The sequence below is a fragment of the Fistularia commersonii genome, chromosome 6 (assembly GCF_037954325.1).
Source record: "Fistularia commersonii isolate RoL2024-O1a breed Wild chromosome 6, RoL_Fcom_v1.0, whole genome shotgun sequence".
NCBI classification, from domain to species: Eukaryota; Metazoa; Chordata; class Actinopteri; order Syngnathiformes; family Fistulariidae; genus Fistularia; species Fistularia commersonii.
This window is the reverse complement of record NC_141289.1, coordinates 1,236,230-1,253,234: the sequence shown is the minus strand read 5'-3', so window position 1 is coordinate 1,253,234 and position 17,005 is coordinate 1,236,230. Positions and strand designations below refer to the sequence as shown.

General features: G+C 48.5%; 1 protein-coding gene across 3 annotated transcripts in view; it reads right to left on the bottom strand.

Annotated features, from left to right (window-relative positions):
- The window catches only part of LOC147233132 (SH3 domain-binding protein 4), a 56,585-nt gene that overhangs the window by 25,172 nt on the left and 14,408 nt on the right, over positions 1-17,005 (bottom strand). Inside the window, exons 2-3 of one of the 3 annotated variants that reach the window (XM_086147672.1) lie at positions 14,531-14,713; positions 121-321 (exon numbers count right to left, since the gene is read on the bottom strand). In XM_086147672.1, the coding sequence (XP_086003798.1) occupies positions 121-244 (124 nt within the window). In that variant the 5' untranslated portion in view covers positions 245-321; positions 14,531-14,713. Of the gene's footprint in view, positions 1-120; positions 322-7,475; positions 7,625-10,972; positions 11,102-14,530; positions 14,714-17,005 lie in introns of those variants that run through there. The other 2 variants (XM_086147673.1, XM_086147674.1) reach the window with 2 other exon arrangements.

The window sequence follows — 17,005 nt, the reverse complement described above, 5'->3', positions numbered from 1 at the left end:
CCAAGACACTCGAGTTGCAGTGTAAAGGTGAAAAAGCCGCATGGGTTGCCGACCGCTGGACTAGAGGATCCAAAAGTGGCATCTGACTGCGACACGTATGCTCGGGTTCGGGCGGCTGACCTTTGACATCGGTGAGGCTGGCCTCGGACACGCCGTCGCTCAGATCGATGAGGGTTCCCTCCGACTTGCAGCGAGGGAGCGAAGCGTTGTTGTTGTTGGTAGCTCTGATCCGATGGGCGGCCATGTTGGGGCCGCGCACCTTCCCCGAGCTTCTCTCGAACCGGCTTCCTTCGGCGGGACGTCAACGGCCTCCCATCGTCACTAAAAGAGAACACGGACCCGGAAGGGAACTTTAAAAAAAAAAAGGTTGTTTTCCCGTCCGAGTTCCTTCCTTTCATTCATCATGCACGGCGCCGCGCGAGCACGCCGAGGCAGCCAGACCCCCCGCCGGGCCGCCCTCTGAACCTCGCCTTGTTAGCTCCGCTCGCGCTCCCGACGGGGAAAAAAAAATCAACACCGACCTGGCGGTAAACTTGGCCCTCCTCTTGAGGGGGGGAGGGTTCGCAAATACGCCCGTTTTGGAGTCTTTTCGACAACTCTGATCCGCCGACCTCCTCTGGGAGCTTCATGTGCGGAAGCATACCGACCGACGGGAGCGGCAGAAAATCAATAGAAACAGAACGAGGGATCGTCTCGCCGGGGGTTTCTCTTCCCCGCCAACACAGATGTCGCATTAATATTCATGGACGCGGTTTTACTTATTCATCCCAATTAAGACTTCAATGACTCCGAGGATCTCTGGGTTCATTACGGCGCCCGTAAATAATTTCTGCAGTTTTTGGAGGTTTGAAGTTCCCTTCGCGCTTCAGACGTACCGCCGTCACGGCTGATGGATTCGCCTAATTGGCGAGATGTTTTCGCGAAGCCTCGGATTCGGATCTGACGGTACATTAAGTGGCGCCTGTTTTGTTTACGGTGCAGGGAAAGCAAAGATTAGAAGTCACACACACATCTGGCGGTCGTGCAAAGACGTGGAAGTCATGGAGGTCCGACATGGACTTCATCCCTGGATGAGACCATCTGACGGAACGTGGGACGAACCCGAGATCCCAGTGAGGGTCTAAAACCGAGGGAACGGAACTCTACGACTTGAATTCTCTAACTTATATAACATATAGTGTAAAAGTAGGGGATCTACGCGTCCATATTTGGACATTTTGGGACTCGAGTCCGTCCTGGTCCCCTGCCTGTAGCCAATCCCAGCACTTAAAATCCTTACATTGTCTCAAAAATGTAACACCGGCACATATTACTGAGGACTCCCAAAAGTGGCACCTGTTAAGAGACACGCTTACGAAGCGGAATTCGAACTCAAGGCTAGATGACGGGAGCAGAGCAGGCGCAAAAGAATTCAGCATTAATGTAGAAGCGAGCAGATGAACTGCGCCGGGTAAAGAAGACCAAACAGAGTTTCCAAGGGAACAAGCGAGATGGTCACAGTTAGAGGACAAAGTTGGACAACAGTGGCTTATTGAACGAGTGAACAATTTGTTTCCCTTTATACACCGTATGTTTTGTCATGCGCCTTATAATGCAGTGCGCCTTATAGTCCGCAAAATACGGTAGTACTTTTTGGGACCAAAGTCCCACTCGTCCCTTCGTTATCTTCAACGCAGATCATCCATCCTGCCAGTTGACCTCGGTTTAGGGGGCAGGACAATGTCAACTACTTCAGTGTTTTTGGAGACTGAGAACATGCAGAGAACCCTGGCAGGAGAACATGGACGGAACCCCAGTCTGCTGATGTTGATTTGCGGCCAAAGCGTCTCGGTGGATCCCCGACATCTAAAACTATCAGAGGGGAAAGGATTAATGTGAAAAATAGTTTCCCCTCTGTGGGGAGCTAGAGAATGCTGGTTGGGATTTTTGGTCCGACTGCGATTTTATCCCCCTGAGGGGGGGGGGGGGGATAAAAAAAAAGATAGAGACAGACATGTTTATTTTTTGCACAAACAAAGTAAGAGACTACAAATATATATGTTCAGAGAGTATTTCGTGAAAACCGCAGCAGTGGACGGAAAAGCTGCGGGAATCGGGCGCAGATGTGGGTCAGTGGGACGCAGCGATTTCCAGAGATACCGGGGCTTCTTTCTGCACGAATCCATAATTCATGGCGTTGTCTACCCTGGGGACGACAACACGCCGCGCCAGAGATGATCCCGCAATGCTGACACGCCGCTACAAACTGCAGATGAAAGACCTTTTTTGGATGTAAATCAATCTACTGGATGTTTGCGCTGACTTCTTACAGTTACAAACAACTTGTTTAGCAGCATGGCGGCGCAGCGGTTAGCACTTTCGCCTCATGGCAGTAAAGTTCACGGTTCAAATCTGACAGGGGGGCCTTTCTTGCTGAGTCTTGTCAGAGGGAGACCCTAAATTGTTCAGAATGGTGATGTTGTATGCATCTATAGAGATGTAGTGATACTTGTATGCCTCTACAGCGGTAGTTGTATGCCTCTATAGCGGTAGTTGTATGTCTCTATATGAGGGACTGAGAGTTGTATGCCTCTATAGCAGTAGTTGTATGCCTCTATAGTGATAGTTGTATGCCTCTATATGAGGGACTGAGAGTTGTATGCCTCTATAGTAGTAGTTGTATGCCTCTATAGTGATACTTGTATGCCTCTATAGTGATAGTTGTATGCCTCTATATGAGGGAGTGATAGTTGTATGCCTCTTGAGTGATAGTTGTACGTCTCTGGAGTGCTAGCTGTGTGTCTCTGGAGTGGTAGTTGTGTCTCTATAGTGACGGTTGTATGCCTTACACATGTATGTACGTTACATATATTTTTACATAACTTTATTTGCATTTATTTATTTCAGTCTTTGCTGTCAATTAATCCCTATTTTATTTTTTACTTTATATAGAGTTCCTTTTTGATTCTTCCCCCCTTGACTCTGTAGCAGGAGCTGCTTTCAGTGAAAAGCACTGACCCCCTGGGGGATCCATTAAGTATTCTGATTCTCTATAGTGATACTTGTATGCCTCTATAGTGATACAACTATAGTTGTATGTCTCTATATGATGTGTAAAGGAGAGGGTGAGGTATGTCTCCATATGTGGCCCCGTGATCCATCCAGGCACCTCCAAACAAAACAGCAACCACCGTCTGGAAGGAGCACCCCTCCCCCCTGCTGGTTCCAGCCAACGGCATTGGTTCCGCTCGCCTTTAGCTGAGTCCTGGCTGGCGGAGGAGTCAGACCACGGGAACGTGGGCTCAGACAGCAGCCAAAACAACCGGTTCTAATCCAAATCTAGCGTTGCAAAACTTCAGAAACAATAGCAACAGCAAAAAAAAAAAAAAACCCTGGACTCTTAAAGGCTGTAGTCTGCAGTCCAAAGGCTAACGGATGCAAGCTGACACAGGGAGGCTTCGGTCACGGCGCCGACCCGACAGGAAGCGTGACTGTGCATAAAGGGGGGCGGGGAGTCGAAGGGGTATCTGGGACGAATGGCCTCTGGAGAAGCCGTGCTACTTCCAGCTCCCAAAGGCTTCTTTCCAGAGGCTCCTCAGAGCAGACAGAAGTACCAGTCTACATGTGTTAACCAACAGGTGAAGGTTGTTGACTCTCATCTACATCATTTATCTTCTTCAGATCCGCCAGATGACCTGGTGCCGCCGATGATCTTTTGCCGGCTGAGGTCTACAAACACAAGTCATGCTATCAAGGACGAGTAAGAGTGACCAACCCTTTCTTCACAACAAATCTAGATCCTTTAAATCCAGAATTTTACCCAGAGGTACTTGTTCCTCTTCATACTGTACAGGACTACTACCAGCAGTGTACTACCAGGTTCCTAGAGTCAGGGCCTGCTCCCTGGATACCTCGACGTCTGGATCCAATCTGAAATGGGGTTAGCTTAGGTCAGAGTGTGGGTGGTCCTCAGACAACCTCCCCCGCCGACCCCCGTCCACTCCCAGCGCCGAACAATGGGTGGGTGGAGGCCGACTTGTATCTCCGAGGTGGCAACACGAAGGAGACTCTGTCATGCAAATTGCTACATGCTGCCCGCTAATCAGGCGCCGGGAGGCTGTAAACGGCGCTGCTGTTTACGGCCCGTCGAAGCCTCGCCCTCTGGACGCCACCAGGACATTAAAACCCCGCCGTGCACGTTTCTCACGGCCCCGTGTCACGGCGGGAGGCTACCGGGGGCCTGACGGCGCCACCTTCTCCGTGACAAACACCACTTTCAGGTCTCGACTTCAAAGTGCCGGTGTTTACAAACGGCGAGCTAACATTTCAAGGGAAAAGTCATTGGCCTTAATTAGCTGTTTTTTGATTGACCAAAATTTAGAACCACCTCAGAAATTCCACAAAACCATTCGTTCTGTCAAAGAGGCCCGAAGTGAAGGCCGGTTCTCAACCGGTTGCTGCGGTTACAGGTCAGTCGTTTCCCAATACAAGATGCCGCATGATGTAAAAATCGTCTGGATCTGGGAGTAAATGAACGGAGATCGAATAATTCAATCTCTTCTGGACTTTGATCCCCGATGAATCCAGTTAGGAGATAAACAGATCTGACTGCGGGCTTTCGAAGAGGGCAAATGTGGAATAACCATTTTATAAAACCTTCGTTTCTCATTGCGAGTCTAAAGGGGAAATTTAATTTTGGGCCTGATAAATGACTCCATAATCACAGTTGCAAGGTTGGAGTTGCATAAGTGGTTCAGTGTCAACACTTCGGCACGTAGACGGGAGACGAGTTTCGAACCTCCAACCTTCGGATTAGAAGGACGACTAGTCTACCCACTGAGCCACAGTCGCCCCTGAAGCTCGGCTCCTCCCGTGTTAGGCTACATTCACTCTAGCGCCACCGTGGGCTTCGCAAGAGTCCCGAACCAAGTGCATGGACGGCCGCGACGCCTCCAGATGGAACTCCGACATGGAACTCCAACCCTCTCTTTGTCCCGTCGAGTCAAACCCCAGGACTAGACTCGGGTTGCTTTCGCCGCAGAGGCGTAAATTCCCGCGCGCGACTTCATCACCCCCGCGTTGCCGCCTTCGCCGCGCGTCAAATCCATCTTCGCGGCCGGAGGGAGAGGCAATAAAAATATTTAAATGATTTACGCGAGTCGTTCCCCCCCTTCGCGGGGGCTGCGGACCGTACCAAGTTGATTCACGGGTGTGCTTTGTGATCCGGGCGTCTCTGAATCTTTACGTGCTGTCGGGAGTGCAAACCGCCGAGTCAGGTTTACTCACAAACACGGGAAGGTGGAGTTTCTTGCACCACAACCACCTTTGGACGGTGAAGTTCGAAGAAGTGACCTGCTCAAATTTGGTTCCAGGAAGTATCCTTCTCCGGAGGAACCTTTTTAGTTTTGCGTTACCACCGGTGGCGAGGACCAGTGTGGCTACAACTCCGGCTCTGCACTCAAAAACGAAACACCAAAGAAGACGAGGAAGAAGAAGAGGAGGATGGCACGGACAACATGGAGGTGGAAGCTGCTATCAGATGAGTTCAAGTGAGTTTATCTTCTTCCTGCGCCGCTGTACGCGGAGAAGAACCCCGTTAGCCGTTAGCTAAGGTTCCACGTGTTGTGGCCAAAATGTAGATGTTCCTCTGTGAGCCCTGGAAACCCTTCTGAGGCGCAGCAGGCCAGAAGAGCTTGGACTTCTTCACTGGTCCATTTCTTGCCACATTTTGTCCTGACAAAACATCTTACCGGTGACCACCATAGTTTTTAAAACTGGTGCTACACGGTTCACAAGAACTTGCTGCCCATGGGGGTGGCTTATGAGTTGCCTCGGAGTGGGAACTGAGATGGGTCTAGGACCTTCTAGGTCCCTGGTTACTCTGCTCTCCCAATGCACCAAGAAAAGACCTCGTTCCTGAGACACTTGGGAGAACCTCCCATGGACAGGAAGTGGACAAACCTTCTCGCTGTATCTGGCTCATGAGTTCCACCAATCACCAAGCAACTACATGAGTTCCTATGGAACCACAAACAGACGGTTCTAGTACCTCGGGTCCAAGGTCCCGGGTTCCTCTGCAGTCTGAAGGCACCAAGAAACCGCCTAGTTTCTGAAAACGTTTGAGGAACTCCAAAAAGGTCCCTACAGCGAGAAAGGGGCTACTGGTTTGGGCATCAACGGAAATCCAGATGGGTTCGTTGGAATTCCGCGGGGCGACACGCTGTTCTTGTCCGGTTCCTCGACTTGTGAGGAGCTCCATCTAAGCACGAGGTGTTTAATATTTCAAAAGACAGATAGTTCCAACGGTGCTGAAGAGACCAAACATAGCTCCGGGGTTACATCCGGGTTCCTGCCGTCCAGACTGATGGATGCTGGGAGGAAATCCGGACCTGCAGTTGGATTCTATGATCATCGCTATCTCTGAGAGCAGAACATCCTGGGACGTTAGCGAGAAGATTTATTCTTCTCGCTGTTTGTTATTTAAGGGAGCGACGGACCGGACGTTCCCGCCTCCCGTGTTGGCTCATCTGAAGGTGCAGAGGTTCTTCTGGCTGCTGGTTCAGATGAGGTTTCGGAGCTTCTGCGTTAAATAAAGTCGCCGTTAAAGGCTTTATTTAGCGCCGACCCTGCAGCTGCTATCATTAGATGTATCTCATAGGAGGTGTGAAGGGTGGAGTCTCCCCGTGTCTAAGCGAGGTTCCCTTGGGTTCTCCTTGGGGTTCCTCCCGTGGTCCAAACACTTGCAGGAGGTTCATAAGCGAACAAAACATCTCCAGAGACGCTGGATTAAGGAAACCTGGTTTCCAGCATCTGGATCTTGTGATCGCCGACGGCCTGAAGGCAAAGACGACGGGAAAAACCAAAAGAGGAATCGCACGCGAGTTTTTGTCCGTCATTGTCTTACGTCGCCTGACGTGCAGGTAGAAGGGAGGAGGACGCCGGCGCGCCCAGAACCACGTTTGTCAGAAAACCACAGCGTCCTCCAGACGTCTCGTTGCAAAAAAAAGCGCCTCTCTGGAGCCACAGCTGGACCTGCAGACCATCTCCACCTCCACCTCCTCCTCCATCTCCACCTCCACCTCCTCCTCCATCTCCACCGTCCTTCCACTGTTTCCACAACAAACGCCAACTCACCTTCAGGAGGAGGACAAAACACACAAAGCCCACAGACGCGTTGGGCTTCAGGCCAAAGGGCTCCGCACAAGGACGACCAACGGCGAAGCTGCCGAGGTGGACTTCTGGTCCACGGCGACGGAGATCAGAAGACACACACGCACACACACACACACACACACACACACACACACACACACACGCGCGCGCGCGCGCGCGCCTGGCGGTTGCAGAGACTGTATAAGCCAATCCCAGCTGACACTGGGTTGAGAGGCGGGGCTTAAACCTGTCAATCATGCAGCTGAGGAGGCTTCTAGGAACCCAGTAGAGATGGAGAACCTGAGGAGAACCTGGAGACTCCACAGCGGTGGACCAAAACCCACCGGGAACATTCAGAGGGACCTTCACGTCAGTCTGTTCTGGTCTGCAGGCTCCAGGATCTCCGGCGCGTTCATGTTCTCCGGTTCCTCCCCAGGACGCTGAACCTTCTGCGCGCTTTTTCCAAACTCAGGACCACGAGGACGGAGATGTCAAGGGAAACATCTCCGGAGGCCGAGGGGCCGTCTGGTTCTCCGTGAAGCCGAGCTCCCGGCGCTCCCGGCGCTCCCGAGCAGGAAGTGGCCCCGCGCAGGAAATGCCTTTGTGATGAGGCCGAGGCTCCGCCTCCCAAACATTGTTCTCCAGAGGAGGACGGAGGAGGATCGGGAAGTGACGAGAACCTCCGACAGGCACGTCCGCCGACGCTTCCTCGCCAGAAGTGACCCAGAAGAAACGCTCCGCGGCTTCTGATTGGCCGGAGCGACTCCTTAACTTCCCTCTCCTCCAATAGGAGCTACAAGGCTTCGCTAAACTATTACTATGACTATTATAAATGCTATTACAAATTATTATTGTTAGTAAGTTATATTAGTATTAATGGTGATACGGATATTTATCATGATAATAATAATGAGGATTTTCATATTGATACTAAAAATTATCTCCGCAAAAACAATTCAATGAAGATAATAATAACTGATAATAGCAAAGATCATTATCATGATAATGGTGATAATAATGTTAATAAAAAGGCTAACAATAATGATGATTATAATATCAAAAATAATATTAGTTATAATTGTAATGAAAATAGTGATGTGACAACTGATAAAATAATTGTAGAAATAAAAATAATAATTATATGAATTAAATCACGATGATACTAAAAATATTGATGACGACAACTAATTAGATAGTTTTAGAATTGAAAATAATAATATTAATTAAGATCATGATAATAATGATACACAATAGAGATGAAAACGACTAATCATTACAAAATAATACAAAAATAAAAATATAATAATTTCAATAAAGATCATAATAATAATGAAGTGAAATAATAGCAACAATAATAAAGATAATAAGAATAATATGTATCGTAAAATGAAGTTGATTATAATATTAAAAATAATATCAATTATAATTCAATATCAATTATAATTATAATGAAAATAGTGATGACAACTAATAAAATTTAAGAAATAAAAATAATAACAATATGAATTCAGATCATAATGATACTAAAAATAGTTATGACGACAACTAATAATTTTAGAAATAAAAATAATTGACTGAGTAAAGATCGTAATAATAATGATACAGAAAATAGAGATGAAAACGACTAGTCATAATAAAATAATAAAAAAATAAAAATGTAATAATCTTAATAAAGATCAGAATAATAATGAAGATAACAGTAATAGCAACAATAAAAATAATAATTATAATAATAATAATAATGTAAAAATATTATAATGACCTCAGTGACAACAGTCAGGAGGTGACAGGGAAGTAAACCTCGGGTCAAACCGCTTTTACTAACATAAGATTCCAATTAACTGATAACGGCGGACGTTTGACATCCGACACACACACACACACGCACACACACACACGCACACACACACACACACACACACACACACACACACACACACACACAGGGCCTAGATGTCGGCTTCTCAGACACGTGAGCCTCCGAGAGGGGCGCGAACCAGGAAGTGAAACCCCACGGGCTCCACCAATCAGATCGTGTCTCAAAACAACACTAACTAGCGTGGATTAACCGAGTAATCAGAGGGAAGTTACAGTCTAAGAGGTTAAACTGGTAGACAGCTAATAACCAGGTTATTACCCAAATAACGTGCCGTATTAGGTGCTAGTAGCGCACAAAGGGCTCGGTTAGCGAGGATATGCTAACTAACAAGCGCCGGCGGTTGGAGTTATCGGTAACAATGTTCCCGCGTTGCGTCGATCGAATGCTGTTTCACACGGGCGCCATTTTGGGAGGTCACATGACCCCGATCTGAGATCTGTGCCGACGGTAGCCGGGCTGCGGGTGTTTTTGTTGACAGTGTAAAGGCTGTTTGCGGCCTCGGGCGCCCAAACCCTTGACGTTTGGACTGGAAACAACAACAACGGCTGGTCTGTTTGCACACACTCTCACACACACACATACATACATACACACACACACACACAAGACTCACACAAACGCACACACACTCGATCACGCACACATGCAGATTATATCATTTTCAAGATCTCACACTGTTTGTAAGTTACTATTTTAGATTCTTGGTTCTTCTTCAGTGTAAAGACACTACAGTTAGCTGCTGGACAGTTAGCTGCTGAGGTTACAGTTAGCCACTGAGGTTAGAGTTAGCTGTGGAGATTACAATTAGCTGATGAGGTTCCAGTTAGCTGCTGGGGTGACAGTTAGCTGCTAAGGCTGCAGTTAGCTGCTGAGGGTAAAGTTAGCCACAGAGGTTGCAGTTAGCAGCCGAGGTTACAGTTTCCTGCTGAAGCTATGGTTAGCTGTGGATGTTATCATTAGCTGCTGAGGTTCCATTTAGCTGGTGAGGGTACAGTTAGCACCTAAGGTCATAGTTAGCAGCTGAGGTTACATTTAGCAGCTTGGGTTACAGTTTGCTGCTGAGGCTATGGTTAGCTGAAGATGTTATCGTTAGCTCCGGAGGTTACAGCTAGCAGCTGAGGTCACAGTTGGCAGCAGAGATTACAATTAGCTGCTGAGGAGACAAATAGCTGCTAAGGCCACAGTTAGCTGCTGAGGGTAAAGGTAGCCACAGAGGTTACAGTTAGCAGCTGAGGTTACAGTTTCCTGCTGAAGCGCTGCTGAAGCTATAGTTAGCTCTGGATGTTATCATTAGCTCCTGAGGTTCCATTTAGCTACTAACGTTATAGTTAGCTGGTGAGGGTACAGTTAGCAGCTGAGGTTAGAGTTAGCAGCTGAGGTTACGGTTAGCTGTAGATGTTTTCGTAAGCTGCTGAGGTTCCATTCAGCTGCTAACATTAAAGTTAGCAGCTGAGGTCATAGATAGCAGCTGGGGTTACAGTTTGCTGCTGAAGCTACGGTTAGCTGTAGATGTTATCGTAAGCTCCTGAGGTTACAGTTAGCTGCTAATGTTATAGTTAGCTGCTGAGGGTGCAGTTAGCTCCGAAGTTTACAGTTAGCTGCGGAGTTTGCAGATAGCGGCTGAGGTTACAGTTAGCTGCTGAGGGTACAGTTAGCTCCGGAGGTTACAGCTAGCAGCTGAGGTTACAGTTAGCAGCTGAGGTTACAGTTAGCAGATGAGGTTAGAGTTAGCAGCTAAGGTCACAGTTAGCTCTGGACGTTACAGCTAGCACCTGAGGTTACAGTTAGTAGCTGAGGTTACAGTTAGCTGTGGATGTTATCGTTAGCTGCTGAGGGCACAGTCAGCTGCTAATATTATAGTTAGCTGCTGCAGTTACAGTTAGCTGCTTAGCACCCGCTAGCTCTACCAAATCAATTCAACACGGTGACAGGTGAAGGCGGCGTCCGGTTACAAACACCAACCTTTACACTTTAGTCTCATTCAAAGCCTTTCTGAAGATGAACACCCAAACTAGCGCCCTTGCAAAGCCGGGACGCCGCAGAGATCTCACTCTGGAGACGTCCGACTTCCTCCCTCCCCGTTTTCCTCGTACGACGACGACCTGGAAGCCGCCGCTCGCTGGGCTACGCTATCGAGGACGCTTTCCACGCCGTGCCCTCCTCTTCCTCCGCCGAGCGGCGGCGGGGGGGATTAAGGGGTGAGGAGGAATGCCAGGAATGCCCGGCGCCGGACGAAATCACGGATTATTGGAGCGGGGAGAGAGGAAGAGGAGGAGGAGGAGGAGGAGGAACAGAGGAACCCGTCCTTCTACCGGGGACAAAGCAGAGGTCAAAGGTCGCGGCACGTTGTCGTTGCAGGTCTTTGTCGGGAAATTCATTGGGCCGCTCGCGTTGTTGTGAGTCTTGTCACGAACCGCGAGACAACAGCGTGACACACACACACACACACACACACAGACACACACACGCACGCACACACACACACACACACACACACACACACAGCGAGACACGTACATACATCACTTCTCCCTGCGACGACAAACCAGCCGACCACCGGGTTACTTTTACAAAGAGCTTCTGCAACACACACACACACACACACACACACACACACACACTTCCCCCGAGGCAGGCGAAGACGTGAAGAAAAAAAGTAAACAAATTACACAAGTGGATTCCTGAGCATCCCCGAGAGAGGCGAGGGGCCGGGGACGCCGATATTCAAAAAAGAGAGGATGAAGAAGAAGCTTCTTCTTCTTCTTCTTCTACCTTCCAGCAAACTTCTGGAAAGTTCTCCCGCCGGAGCCCCGTGGATTCGTCTAATTTTGTGCCTTTTGAAAAGGACGCCCCCCCCCCCCTTTTATTTACGACTAAATAGGCCTCGATTGAAACACGACGCCGAGGCTAGCGGAAGTTAGCACGTTAGCGCAACTCCTAAACACGTCGGTGGCGCAAACAACCAACCCTTCCTCCTCTTCCTCCTCCTCTTCCTCCTCCCCGACCCAGACACGGGCTCGGACTAATCAGCTGGAGGCGGTCGCCGCCAAACACCCGCAGACGTTCCTCGGAGGTGGAGGAGGGGGCGCTTATCTGAAATCACATGCTCCAACAATGAGTTCCATTGAAGGTCCGGCGGAGTGCGACCCCGGACCTCCGCCCGCCCCGGACCGTCCGGCGGACCGTCTCCCCGGCGGGGGGTCAGGGCTCGGGCGCCGTCTCGCCGATGAATCGCGTGGGAAATATGAAATCGAGCGGATTCGGCGTGGGAGGAAGCCGAGGGACGCCAAAGTAAACACGAGCTCCGCCGTCCGCGAGCCAATCGGAAACCGGATCGTCCGCCGGTGACGACAAAGTCGTAACTGTGAAATGAAACGGAAAAGTGCGGGCGCCATCTTTACACAAGCTTGCTACTTTGTCCTTCCTGTCAAACAGTCAGTGGACACATTACCGACTCCACCGCCGGTTCCCTTGCTATTTTTACAACAGCCTGTGTGTGTGTGTGTGTGTGTGTGTGTGTGTGTGTGTGTGCGGGCCTTCTTTGGTCATGTGCCCCCGACAACATGGGGATCCAATAAAAAAAAAAAAAAAAACAACCAAGGAAAAAGTTAGATCAAACACACCTTCACACACTCCTGGAGTTCAGAGAGCGGATATGGATGTGGTGTGAAGGCCACCGAGTCGCCATGGCGACGACCTGACGGTCGCCGTGGCGACGCGCCCGCCCCACGCGCTTCTGTTCACACCCGGTTGCCTCCGTCGCAGACGAGCGTGAATCGAAACCCCGCCGCCGTGTTTCCCGAAGGCCTCAACTGGAGTTCCAATGAGTCCAATGGACGTGAGCCAGGGATGCTGTGATTGGTCAGAATTCGGCTACGAAGATGGCGGCTCGACATCAGGAAGGCGGAGCGAAATGACGCCCGGCCTTAAGTACGACGGCTGGCGCGGAAAAAAAAAACAAACGTGGCGGGTGCAGAACCCTGGGAAAACATCAGCTGGCTTTGGTCCGGTTTGATCATATTTCTTATTTAGTAACACATTGAGATCATAAATAAATCACTCCAACCACCAGAGCAAACAGGAAGGGCCTCAGAGACCCTTGATGAAGTCCCAACTCCACCATGAACTCCTCTGTTACACCTACAGCACACCTCACCACTGTCCCACAACCGGCATACATGTCTCACACCCGTCTAACATACTTTTCTGCCACCCAACACGTCCTCATAGTTACTCTCTCTGCATCCTGTCGTATGGGACCTCAGAGACCCCTGATGTAGCCCTACCTCCACCATGAACTCCTCCGTTACACCAAAAGCACACCTCACCTCTGTCCCACAGCCAGCATACATGTCCTGCACCCGTCTAACATACTTTTCTGCCACCCAACATGTCCTCATACAGTACCGTAGTTCCTCTCTCTGCACCCAGACATATGGGGCCTCAGATGTAGCCCCATCTCCACCATGAACTCCTCCGTTACACCAAAAGCACACCTCACCACTGTCCCACAGCCAGCATACATGTCCTGCACCCGTCTAACATACTTATATACCACTCCACTAGCTCTTATATACCAGAGTTCCTCTCTCTGCACACCGTCGTATGCTTTTTCCCGGTCTACAGAGGTACATCGCAGCTCCCTCTTGACATTCTCTGTAGCTTCTCTACCAGCATTCTTGAAGCAAATACTGCATCTGTACGACTCTCAGTCTAGTTTCCACAACTCTTTCCCATAATCAGATAAGTCCACGCACCGGGTGTTACAGTATTATTACATATTACATGTTGTAATATTTTACAGGGGGAAAAAAAGAACGTATAAAGGTTTAAGAAATCCAGGATCTGCTATTTGATCCGGATCTAGGAATCCCCGTCTTCTTCTTCTTCTTCTTCTTCTTCCAGCTCCACCCCCCCACCGGAGTTCAAAGAAGTAGAAAAAAAAAAAAGATGGGAGGGTTTTTTTTCCTTCCTTTCCTTCCACCAAACAGGAGGAGGGAAAGAAGGAACAAAAAAAAAGAGGGAGCGAGGGAAAAAATAAAAAACAAAAAAAAAAACCCAGGCTGGAGGTGATGAACACCAGTCCACGATAGAAATCACTGTTACGTAATGCCATGGCAACCGGTGTCAACGGCAGGAGCGGGGAGTGGGAGTGGGAGTGGGAGTGGGGGGGGTTTCACGGCAATAAGAGCCGCTTCATCCGGAGCTTTTATTTTGAAAATCCGTGAATTTAAAACTCTTATTATCCTGTGTTTGTTTGTTTTTTTTTCCTCCCCCCTTCATCGGAGGAAGAAGAAGATGTTTTTAAAAATTAAAAACGAGGTCCACGGTGGTGGTAGTGGGGTCTCCCGGGGGCCCACGCCGCGCCTCCCCACGGACAAAAGTTGAAGATTTTCGGCTTCCAGCTGGAAACACTCCCCCCCCCCCCCCTTCGTTTTTTTTTTTTTCTTTTTTTCTTCCACCCCGAGCGGTAAGTAATCTTCTCCAAGAAGAAGAAGAAGAAGGAGAAGGTGGACCCACCTGGCCGGAGAGAAGCGCGCTTCGGTCCCGTCTCGGCGGCGGCGGCTGCCCGGTCCTTCCCTCCGCGGCGGCGGCGGCAGAGTGAGCGGAGCTCCGGCAGGACGGCGGCGGAGCCCCGGCTGATGTCAGCCCGGGCAGGGAGGGGCCTCGGCGGGACACATGATGTCACTGCGCGGCCTCTCACTGGTGGTGGATCCACGCAGACATGTGGAGGAAGGAGGAGGAGGAGGAGGAGGGTCAGCGTATATCTTATCTCCTCTTTGTTTTCATCTGTGAAGATGTCATTATGGGATGGCTCCTGTTTCGCTCGGCGAGCCGCGTTTAGCACAATGCGCGGTTGTATTTACATCATCCGCCTTTCTTTGTTTGAAAGGAATTGTGCAATCATAATTACGAAAAGTGTACTCGACATACAGACGTAAAGAGAAACAGTAAAAAAAAAAAAAAAAAACTATGCGATTTATTGCATGAAAATATTATCTTTCTTTCGGTTTTGTGTTTGTCCTGTGTCTTCTGGCTTTCACTTGTCTTTGAGTACCATGAAAATCGCTATACAAATCTTATGTATTATTACAATTATTATTCTAAGTCAAACTGAAATATCCTCATTGCAGGTAACAATTAGAGCTACATTATTTCCTATTCTATAATCTATATATGACATCCGGGACTACAGATGGAAATTAGCTATGAGCTAAAATCTGGTACAAACATCTCTGCCTCTGGGCTTAATGTAATTGTAAACTGTCCTAATAAACTTCTAAACAAACAATCAAACATGAGGTCTTCTCAATGTGATCGGCCAAGAGGGAGGGTTCAGCCTGGACCGGCCAATCACAGGGCTCCATATAGAGACGGACAAGTCACCCTCTCATTCACGCGTCCGAGACATAAATCGCTCCTAATTCACCGGTAATAAACAGACGCACAACTATTCTCTCCTTTATTCATATGTTTATAAACATGAATCCATTCATCCGCTCATTCACTCATAAAGACGCGCCGGCATCCATTCACTCATTCACATGTCAGACGTCCCACCATCCGCCCGCTCATTCACACGTCGTAGAAACATCCGACCATTCACTCATTCATAAATCATACAGATCAGTGACGTGCGGTCAGTAGAGGCAGGGGGAGGCCGGGCCTCACCTGGCATCGTGGAAAGAAAAAAAAAGCAAAATGAAAAAATAAATTAAATGGTTCTATTTATTCAGTGGTTCGTACTATAAAGTTATTTTCCACGCTAATCGCTAAAAAAATTCACATTTATCGTTCAAATACGAAGAGGAGACGTGCGGTGACGCGGCAACCAGCTGAGCCCACTATGGATGGTGCAATGATTGTGCTAACTGTGCTAGCATGCTATGCACTCAGACCCTATTGCTGTCTCTGTGGATGTCACGATTAAAAAAACACTTTTAATACCGTTTCTATAATTTAGCTGATGTTTTTTGTCAACATCTGCAACATGTTTCTCGTGTTTCTCGTAATCATAAAACGACTGCGAAGAGACATAAAGTGAGGCACGCAGTGACAGTGCCTCATGTTAGGGGGCGCCGCTGATCCCAGGGATCATTCTTACTACTCGGTTACCGAATAATAGAATTAGCAATAGCAAGCTACAGTAAACAGTTAGCAAGTCAAGTGCAGCCATCAAACTATTTTTTTCCCAATTTCATGGGGCTGATTAGCTCACAAACGCTAAGGGATGAATGTAAATCTCCTGAGCAGCTTCTCAACTTTTTGGCCCAGAAGGATCTCATTCAAACTGTTCCTGAGGCGACAAAGTTGCTCTGGCCGGTGGCCACCGGTATAGACGTACCATATCTAATACCACTATTCACTCTGTCATTCACGTGTCAGACGTCTAGCCATCCACCCGCTCATTCACACGTCATAAAGAGACAAGCAACCATTCACTCTGTCATATAGAGACACGCAAGCATCCATTCACTCATTCACATGTCAGACGTCCAACCATCCACCCTCTCATTCACAAGTCATGCAACCATTCACTCTGTCATATAGAGACATACAACCATTCACTCATTCATAAATCACATAGACGTACCATATCTTATACCACTATTCACTCTGTCATTCACGTGTCAGATGTCCAGCCATTCACCCTCTCATTCACACATCAAAGAGACATGCAACCATTCACTCATTCATAAATCACATAGACATACCATATATTATACTACTATTCACTCTGTCATTCACGTGTCAGACGTCTAACCATTCACCCGCTAATTCACACGTCATAGAGACATGCAACGGTTCACTCTGTCATGTAGAGATAAACTACCATTCACTCATCATATTGAGACATGCAACCATCCATCCACTCATTCACATGTCATGGAGACATCCAACTATTCACCCTCTCATTCACATCACATAGAAACCTAAAACCATTCATTCATTCATAAATCGTATCGACGTACCATATATCCAATACCACTATTC